An 8,653-nucleotide genomic window follows, 5' to 3' on the forward strand; every position below is an offset into this window, starting at 1 on the left:
CATTCACTCCTGAGTCTACAGGCCCTGTCGCTGTGCTGACAACTTCCACATCTCTGTCTCCTTTCCAAGACCGATCCCTAACTGCCTCCTGCATGCCACCCCTAGGACGTCTCAAAGTCACATCAAACCTGGACATGCCAACTGAACCTATCACCTTCTTAAGCTGCCCTTTCTCCGGGTTTCCCATTTCAGTGACAGCAGCAATATCTCCCTCAGTCTCCCAGGGCAGAGGACCCAGTGCCTCGCTCTGGCCCCTATGGCTCCCTCACCCCTATGTCCTGTCTCTTCTGCCTCTAGTCTCTCTGTTCCCACTGTAAGTGGGGTACATAATGGGATGTGATTCTCCTGAGGCAACCTGATCATAAGAGAGCCAGCAGAATCATCACTCAGTAATAAAAACATGAATCCCTCCCTTTACACAAACACCTACATGTTGTCAGAGCACTTTTGCAGACATTATGTCACCCAATTGTCACAATAACCCTGGGCTTGGATCTCATTATTCCCAATGGACAGATAAGAAAACAGGTTCAGAGAAATGACACAATTTGCCTGAGGTCACAGAGTGAGTTAGAGAGAGAGCTGGGGGCTTGAATCCAGGTCCCAAGACAAAACCGTCAGCAAACTGTCATCTCCCTCAATTTAAAACACTGGCTCCAGGCAAGTTATATAACCTCTCTGGGCCTCAGTTCCCTCATCTGTAAAATGAGCATAATAATAAACTCTAGGTCATGGGGTATTTATTGAGGATTCAATGAGTTGAGGTGTTTTAAACAGTGACTGGCAGTTGTTAACACTGAATATATGTTAGCTGCCATTATTACTACTATGTTAGGGACTTATGAGAAGTTTAAATTCCTAAAATCATTCAGAAAAACCTTATAGGACTGTGCATTTTTTCCGGAAAAAGATTCCTCAGATTCTCAAAACGCTTTGCCTAGAACTTTTTCAGAGGCACTGGGCAAGAGACAGACCAAGACTACGTTCAGTATCAAACAGAGTCACGTAAGCCTTGCCCCTGACATCCCTCCCCAAATACCTCCACATTCAGAAGTAAGAAATATGGCCAAAATCCAGAAAGCCAGTGTGTGAACACAAAGCAGTACGACAAAGCAGTTAAGAACACCAACATTCAGTTGTGGGTTCAAGTCTCAGCACCGCCATTTATTACTGGTGACAATGGCCCCTACGTCACACCACTCTTGTGAAGAGCGAGATCATGTAGGTAAAACACCCAGGCAAAGAGCAGATGCTTAAAACACACTTAGCTCTCTTCTCCCACTAGTCTCTTAACCCTGACAGGAATAGCCTATTTGGAATTCTGGAACCATCTCAGGTCAAACCACCCTTTTCTGTTTGCCTCCCTCCAACTTCACAGGGGTGTGATACAGATAAGGTAAGAGCTTACTCAAAATGAACCTGGCCAGCATTCCAGAAATCATAGCTTAGACTGGCCACTTCACTTCTCCCCTCCCTCTGCTTCAGTTTCCCCATCTTTAAAATGGGGTTTATTGGCTTAGATGACCTCCTGAGACACCTTCCAGCCCTGAGCCCACTGACTTTAGAAGGCAGATACATGGCAATGATCCATTTACTTGCAGCTGAGGAAAGTGAGGCCCAGAAGGAACATGACTGACCATACCTGAGTCCCACGGTCATCCCTGGCCTAGTCCTTAGACCACCTTTCTCCTCTGCTAAGGGGCAATCATGATGCCCATTTTCCTCGTAAGGAAGCTGAGGCCCAGAAGGGAAAGTGCCTCAACTGCCACCTGGCTCAAGAGTCTGGACCCTGGGTCTCCCGACTCCTAGGAAGGAGATGGGGGTAGCGCAGGATCACCTGGAGCACCACCGAGATGGTCTTCTCTCCTGCCTTGGCTGCCCGCCATTTTCGGTAAGTGTCCGCCTTTAGAAGGTTTTCTGCACAGTGGGTCTGGAGATAGGAAAGGGAATGAGAAAGTTAGGGTACAGAGATGAAAGCTGGGACCCCAGTTCTCAGATTATTCCTTGGAGTCCTCCCAAGCCCTCTGCGATCGCCCACATTCAAGTGTCTCCGTTAATCCCCCACACTCTGCCTTGAGCCCCTTATAACACTTCCCCCTAGAAGTTCACCTATGGACTTTCCAAGGAAGCTCTCCTATTCCTCCTCTTCTCTTCAGAACTTCCCCAGACGCCCGGAAGTCCACCTATTCCACATCTCTCCCAGAATTCCTTTAGAGCCTCCTGGAAATCCTCCCATGACCCTCCTTAGAGTTCCACGAAGTTCCCATTTACACTCCAAAAGTTCTTGTGGAGCCCCTTTACGTCTTGTGGAATTCTGGGGGGAATTCTTGTGGCGTTCCCTTCCGTCTTTCAACTTTCCCCACGCCAATCCCTCACCGAGTCCTGGCTACTGCAGGAAACCACATGGCGGAGACGGATCTCCGGCATGTCAACGTAGTGGGCTCCGTCTGACACCAAGGAAAAGGAGGGTCCGAGTTAGGGGCGGGAAGGGGGTGCTCCCTGCGCGCATTTAAGTGCGCAAGCGCGCAAGGCTCGGGCCTTTCAAACCGCGGCGCGCCGGCGCGCACGTCAACCCCGCGCACGCCCAGTCGCGCCTCTCCGGAGCGAGGCGCTGAGTTCCCTAGCAACGACCTTTTCTCCTAGCCCCGCCTCTCTCTGGCCCCACCACTCTCTAGCCCCTCCTCCTGGTGATGGTCGCGGACAGCTTTCTGGGCGCCTAGCAACAAGAGCGGCCTCCGGGATTGGTCCCTAGAAGAAATTCGCCATTCTCTTTGGACCACGCAGTCACCGCCCAAACTGAAGCCCAGAAAGCTAGACAGCAAACCCGAGTGGATTTTCGCAGAGAGCCTGAAACTTACAGCAGCAGGATTCCCGCCACCGGTTCCTGCTACACTCTTCCCCCCACCCGGCCCGCTAGCTTCCCACTGCGCGCGCGCGCTTCCATACACACACACACACACACACACACACACACACACACACACAAAATCTCGGATCTCTCCCAGGGTTATGCCTGAGGCCAAGAGAGAGTGGGTCAAGGACTTAAGTAAAACACAAAGCATGAGCCCGAACCAGACACACACACCCTGCCTAGAGGACTTCCACACATGCCTCAGTTTTCCAATGTAAACTGAGGGTATCTGTCTCCTACCACGCCTGTCCCTGCCCGTTGACAGGCACCCTTCTGTTCAGTCCCCGCGAGACCCAGAGGTGCAGCCTCAGGCAAGGTCGGAACTGGAGACAACCCGAACACAGAACAGAGAGTATGAGCCAAGCCCACGAAGAAGGGAAGGGAGAGGAGACAAGGCCCCCGGGGCCCCCGCAGAACGAGCTTGGACATGCTAGGTGCTCCCAGGAAGAGCTCCACCCACGCAGGGGTACATCTTTGGGAAGAGAGAGAAGGGAGAGGAGAATCTCAGCTTTTGTAGCTGCCCTTACACCTACAAGGAATCAAGTGACCTGACTCTGACCTGCGGCTTCAGGCCAGAAAAAAAGGAGGAGGAGGGCAGTGGGAATGTGAAAAAACAGGAAAGTGAACTTCTGGGTCCTGATGGAAGAGAGGGCTGGAAGCCAGACTCCTGGGGTCCCCTTGGAAGAAGGGGCTGAGCCCATGTCCCTTTTGGATTCTGGTTCCATTCACCCAACCCAGAGCGGCAGAGGCCTGCCCTGAGATCTTACCTCAGCTATTTCTCACCCCAGGGTGAAGGTGGGTCCAGACCCGCCCCTCCTCAGCTTCCTATAAGGGCTGGGAACCAAGGACTGCTGGGTCACACACCATGAGGCCCTCCACGAAACCTGGGATGTTCCTGCTGGCCTTCATGCTGCTCTGTACCCTGCTGGGTCTGGGTAAGTGACCAGGGGCCTGCACTCCTGGGAACCTCAGGAAAGAGAGGACTCAGAGAAAGCGTTCAGCAAGGTCCTCCAGAGAGAAAGAGCAGGTGTCTTGGGAATTCACGTTCTTGATGAAGGCAGATGTTAAAGGAAAAGAAAGCCTGGGGCCCCAAGGGAGGAAATGCTCAAAGGCTCATGTGATTGGATCTTTGAGAAACGAGGGAGCTTGGTGGGCTCTGAATTGTCTGTCCCCAGACAAGATCTCAAAATAAGACATCTGAATTCTAGAAAATCAGATGACAGCATGACTAGAGAGGGAAAGATTAAAAAAAAAATAAAACTGGGAGAAGGGGAGATTTCCTTTCTCCATGGACTTGTGGGTGTTCAAGCCCCTAGCCCCTTCCCCTTCTCCCTTCGATGCTGGAGTTCAGGCCACTCCTTCCCCAGGACCCAGGGATCTGGGCCCCCAGGTGCCTTCTCTCTCAGGACCAGGGAGTCTATGTCCTCAGATCTCCTGGTCCTTCATCTGCTTTCTTGACCCTAGCCTCAGGCATCCCTGCCTGAGCTCCTACTGTTTACGAGACCTACATACGGTACCTGCAAGGAGAAGGGTTCCCCGTCCAAAAAGCTGGACCTGAAGCTTCACAAAAGTCCATGAAAACCTTCACCAGGACCCCTCCCTGTCCCTGAGCTTTCTCAGAGGACCCTGGCGTCCAAAGTTCCCAGCCGTATAATTAAGTAAACAGGCTCGGTGGTGGAGTCGCTTCCCGCCCCAAGAAGCAGCTTTGCTGGCATCACGAGCGCGTCCTTGTCAGAGCCCTGGACAGTTCCCCAGACAGCGGTCAATGCCCCACCCATGAACAATCAGGAAGACACCAGTTGCTACCTCCCTCAGACCCGAGTCCGCTCCTTCCCCCACCCCCATCTCCCTCTGAAAGCTGAAATGGAAGTCTGGTCCCAAGACCACACCACCCAGGACTACAACCCCGTCCTCTACATTGCAGGGTGCCCGTTAAGCTGCGAAGTGTGCAGGGGCTCCGGGACCACGTGCAGCGGAAAAATGAAGACTTGTGAGGCCGGCAAGGACGCCTGCGTGGTCATCGTGGGGGAGTCGAGCACCAGTACGTGCGTGCGCTTGGCGTCAGACCCTGGGGAGCCGCTAGTGCGACGGAGGTGGGCGGGCAGAGCAGAGGGATAGACTATTGCGAGGTGGATGAAGGAAAGTGAATTGAAAGAGGCTATAGACACCATTGTTGTCAGGAATTTCTGTAAATGAGACCCTCCAAAAGAGAATATGGGGAGGGGCAAATATAGGGACTTTTTAGGCAAGAGGGGATGAGAAAAGGACATGGGGAACAGAGTAGTGAGAGGGGATGAATCTAATAGGCAAAAGTGGGGGGGGGTAGAGGAGAGGGAAGAGGCTAAGGTGGGTTGGGAGGAATGTGACCAGGCAGGCCATTTGGGGAGGGAGGAAGGTACAGACTATCCCAGGGATTGTGGGCGGGTAGTGCAGGCTGGAAGAGACAAATCCTCAGAGAAGGAGAAGTGATATTGGGGTAGGAGGGAGACACAAAAGGGACCATACCAGACAGGAGAGGGAAGATAATCCTGAAGTTTGGAGAAATAGAGATGGGGCAGGGGAGAGGCCAGTGAGTAAAATGGGAGAGGATGGGATGACTTAAATGAAAGAGACCATCCCCGACCTGAGAAAGGATGGGGGCGGTGGGGAGCAAGGGAAGGGGGGGTGGCTTATTCATTCAGAGCTGAAATGGATCATTAGTCACAGGAGGAGAGATGATGGGGCATGGTGTGGGAATGAAGGCTGTGACAGCAGAGGCAGGACTGCCTTGAGTGTAGGAAGGAACCATCCTGACAGGAGGGGGTGTGTAAGGAAGGTGGGATGGAAGACTGCATGCAGTCCTACTCACCTTGCCAGTGTTGGTGGGTGGGGAAAGGACTTGAAAGTCTGGAACATACACACACACACACACACACACACACACACACACACACACACAGCCATTTAGCCTCCTGGGGTGGAAGGAGAGGGAGCTCGTGTGGAAAACACCTTTTGGTGGGGTCAAGACGGGAAATCCTTGGATTGGGTTGGAAGAGACCACCACTCGGTGGGGAGGGGGAAGTCTGTGGAGACTAGAAGAGACCACTAAGGCAAGAGCTAGAGGAGGTAGCCAAGGAGGGTGGCTAAAGGCCATGGGTGGGAGGTCTGAGGGAGTGGCCATGGGGAAACCTGGCCACCTTAGACAGAGAGGAATATGGGTGTTGCAGTGTGAGGGTCCGGCATCCCAGGGTTTGTTGGAAGTGACTGGTGGGAGAGAGCATCTCACACAGACATGGGGGTAGCCATAGGCGACCTGTGAAAGACTGCTACCTGCAGGACCTTTAAACGATGGCTGTGGAGTCGGGTGGCATGGAAGGGACCATGTCAGGTAGACACTCGAGCTTGACAATGGGGAACTGCAAGAGACCACCAAAGGCCTGACTAGGAGCTATGGCAAAGAGGTGGAGGGCGGGGCGAGCTACCGGCTAAACCATTCCAGGCCTTTCCTCAGGCAGATAGGGATATGGCTGAGGGGTGGGGTGGGGAGTGGGGCTGCAAGAGACCATCCTAGACAGTCAGAGGGTGAGGAAGCTGTAGGGTTGGGCGAGACCCCTGGTGGGAATCCATGCCAGCCCAGCCCTCCCTCCTGTCCCCCTCCCGCAGAGGGCCGCCACTCAGTGAACACCTACAAGGCCTGCATGAAGTTCAGTGACTGCTACTCGGGTTTTGTATCCACCACCATGGGCCCCAAGGACTACATGGTGTCCAATACTCACTGCTGCCAGAGCGACGGCTGCAACCACGGCTCGGTGCCCCGTAAGTCCCAGCTCAGCCCTGCACCGGGCAGTCCCTTCCAGCCTGCCCCAAGGGCCCACTGTGTGTGCTCTGGCACTACTGATCTGTGCGCTGTAACATTGGGCAAGCACCTTGCTTGCTCTGAGCCTCCGTTTCCTCAACTGTAAATGCAGTGTCCATTAGCAACCGCTGTTCCCAGGGTTATTTGTGAGGATGGGGGAAGGGTCTAAATGTCCCTTTGCACCTTATACTCCACCCTCATCCCCAGCTCCCCAGAACAATCGTACTGAGAATGGCCTCCAGTGCCCCGCCTGCATCGTACCCTTCCAGGAGACGTGCCCGGGGACCAAGGCAGCCCACTGTGTTGGCCAGGAAACCCACTGCATCTACTTCGCTGGCAACGTGCAGGCTGGTGAGGGGCACCTGGATCTCTGGAGGAGGGGACAGGTGCCCCAGAACTGGAAGCCCATGCTTCCAGGTTCTAGGGAAGATGGTGGCCCCAGAGAACTGGGTGTGGAGGTGGCAGGGGCCAAGAGGAAGGAGAGGTTGGGGCCCTGACTCCATTCTGAAATCCCTTTCTCAGGTATCATTAACGCCAGGTTTGCCACTCGGGGCTGTGCTACAGAGAGTGCCTGCTACACCAAGCCTGGAGCCCAGGTGCCCTCAGCCTCCTACCTTTACTTCCTCCGCCGAGCAGACTGCCTTCCAGCCCACCAGACCACTGGCAGGGCTGAGTGAAGAACTGGGGAATGTGTGGTTTGAGGTCTCCATTTGTCCTCAGCCTGCAGCTCCTCATGTGCCTATAAATTAAACAGATTAACCCAAGCAAGCATGAATCCTTGTGACGTGATGCATCTTGGGAAGGTGGGTTGCAGAATGCAGGGGGCTTAATCCTTGGAAACCCCCTCTGTGCAAGGAAAAGAGGGAAAACCCACCTTTTATTAAAGGGATTACTCCCTGCTGGGCACCTGTGCTAAGTGTTTTCCGTGCTGTATCTCATTTCATAATCACAACTACTCTATGAGGTTGATATTATTATCTCCATTTTACAGATGAACAACTGAGGCACAGATTGTGGTGTCACTTGCTTTGAGTCAAGCCACTCTGGTGGGTCAGTCTCCAGAGTCCAGGATCACCTCTCCTGATTAACCTCCTCCTCTTTTTGCCTCCGTTTTCAAGTCTGCAAAATGTGGATATTAATAGTTATATCCTCATAAGGTTGTTGTAAGAAATGAAAAAAAAACTTAAAAAGCACTTAGTGCTGTGCCTAGCACCTTGAAGACAATGTTGCTTCTAGAGATAATATGTCAGAGAGTAAACAGTCATCAGCATAATAGCTGCCACTTACTGAGTGACCATTACTTTGGCAAGTGCTAAACACTGGTATCAATCAGGACAGACGAGATTATGCTGCGATAACAAAGAAGTCCCTAATCTCAGTGGTTTCAAACAACAAAGTTGTATTAGTCAACTAATATGCAGTAATGCCGTGTAACAAACCATCCCAAAATTGAGACTTATTACAACAAGCATTCTTTCTAAGGGTTTGTGGGTGGCTGGGGTGGCTCTGCTTCTGGCTGTTTGGCTCTAGTTTTGGGAGGCAGATTAAAGTTCTCCTCCTTGGAGTTCCACAATCTTCTGGGATCAGTGGCTCCCTGGCAGATCACAGGAGCACAGAAGTGAAGTGCATTTAAGGCCCCTGCTGAGGTCAGGTCTGCTAACATTCCATTGAGTAACGTAAATCACAAGGTCAAAGCCAAAATCAGTGGAGCAGGGAAGTTGGGAGGGAGAGGAATGGTATTTGCCAAACAAGTATCCATTCACAAAAGGTTGATTCTTCCTTCATCCTACATGGCTAGCACCATCCACAGGTGTTCTACTCATCATCATAGAGCAACTGCCAACTCAAACATTGCCCATTTCTGTGCATAGTAAAGAACCTAGGCAAGTCTCACCTGGATGATTAAA

General features: G+C 52.4%; 2 protein-coding genes across 6 annotated transcripts in view; one reads left to right on the forward strand and one right to left on the reverse strand.

Moving 5' to 3' along the window:
• XRCC1 (X-ray repair cross complementing 1) overlaps positions 1–2,551 on the reverse strand; it is a 28,111-nt gene extending 25,560 nt beyond the window's left edge. For 2 of the 5 annotated variants that reach the window (XR_004425199.1, XM_033129385.1), the window contains exons 1-2: positions 2,377–2,527; positions 1,838–1,930 (exon numbers count right to left, since the gene is read on the reverse strand). Coding sequence is in view for 3 of the 5 variants with exons in the window: in XM_033129385.1 (XP_032985276.1) it covers positions 1,838–1,930; positions 2,377–2,427 (144 nt within the window). In the remaining 2 variants the exon portion in view is untranslated. Of the gene's footprint in view, positions 1–1,837; positions 1,931–2,109; positions 2,284–2,376 lie in introns of those variants that run through there. The other 3 variants (XM_033129384.1, XM_033129386.1, XM_033129383.1) reach the window with 3 other exon arrangements.
• Positions 2,552–3,191: 640 nt separating this feature from the next.
• On the forward strand, positions 3,192–7,519 carry PINLYP (phospholipase A2 inhibitor and LY6/PLAUR domain containing). The gene is made up of 6 exons (XM_033129420.1): positions 3,192–3,227; positions 3,700–3,846; positions 4,836–4,952; positions 6,554–6,706; positions 6,954–7,097; positions 7,269–7,519. Exons 2-6 carry the CDS (start codon positions 3,777–3,779, stop codon positions 7,421–7,423), a joined length of 639 nt encoding a protein of 212 aa, XP_032985311.1. The 5' UTR covers positions 3,192–3,227; positions 3,700–3,776; the 3' UTR covers positions 7,424–7,519.
• The last annotated feature ends 1,134 nt before the right edge of the window (positions 7,520–8,653 follow it).

Source organism: Rhinolophus ferrumequinum, chromosome 15, assembly GCF_004115265.2.
Source record: "Rhinolophus ferrumequinum isolate MPI-CBG mRhiFer1 chromosome 15, mRhiFer1_v1.p, whole genome shotgun sequence".
In the NCBI taxonomy this organism is placed as follows: domain Eukaryota; kingdom Metazoa; phylum Chordata; class Mammalia; order Chiroptera; family Rhinolophidae; genus Rhinolophus; species Rhinolophus ferrumequinum.

Coding starts and splice junctions, on each gene's coding strand:
- PINLYP (XM_033129420.1), top strand. CDS start 3,777: ATGAGGCCCTCCACGAAACCTGGGATGTTCCTGCTGGCCTTCATGCTG. Junction 3,847..4,835: donor CTGTACCCTGCTGGGTCTGG/GTAAGTGACCAG, acceptor TCTACATTGCAG/GGTGCCCGTTAAGCTGCGAA. Junction 6,707..6,953: donor CAACCACGGCTCGGTGCCCC/GTAAGTCCCAGC, acceptor CCTCATCCCCAG/CTCCCCAGAACAATCGTACT.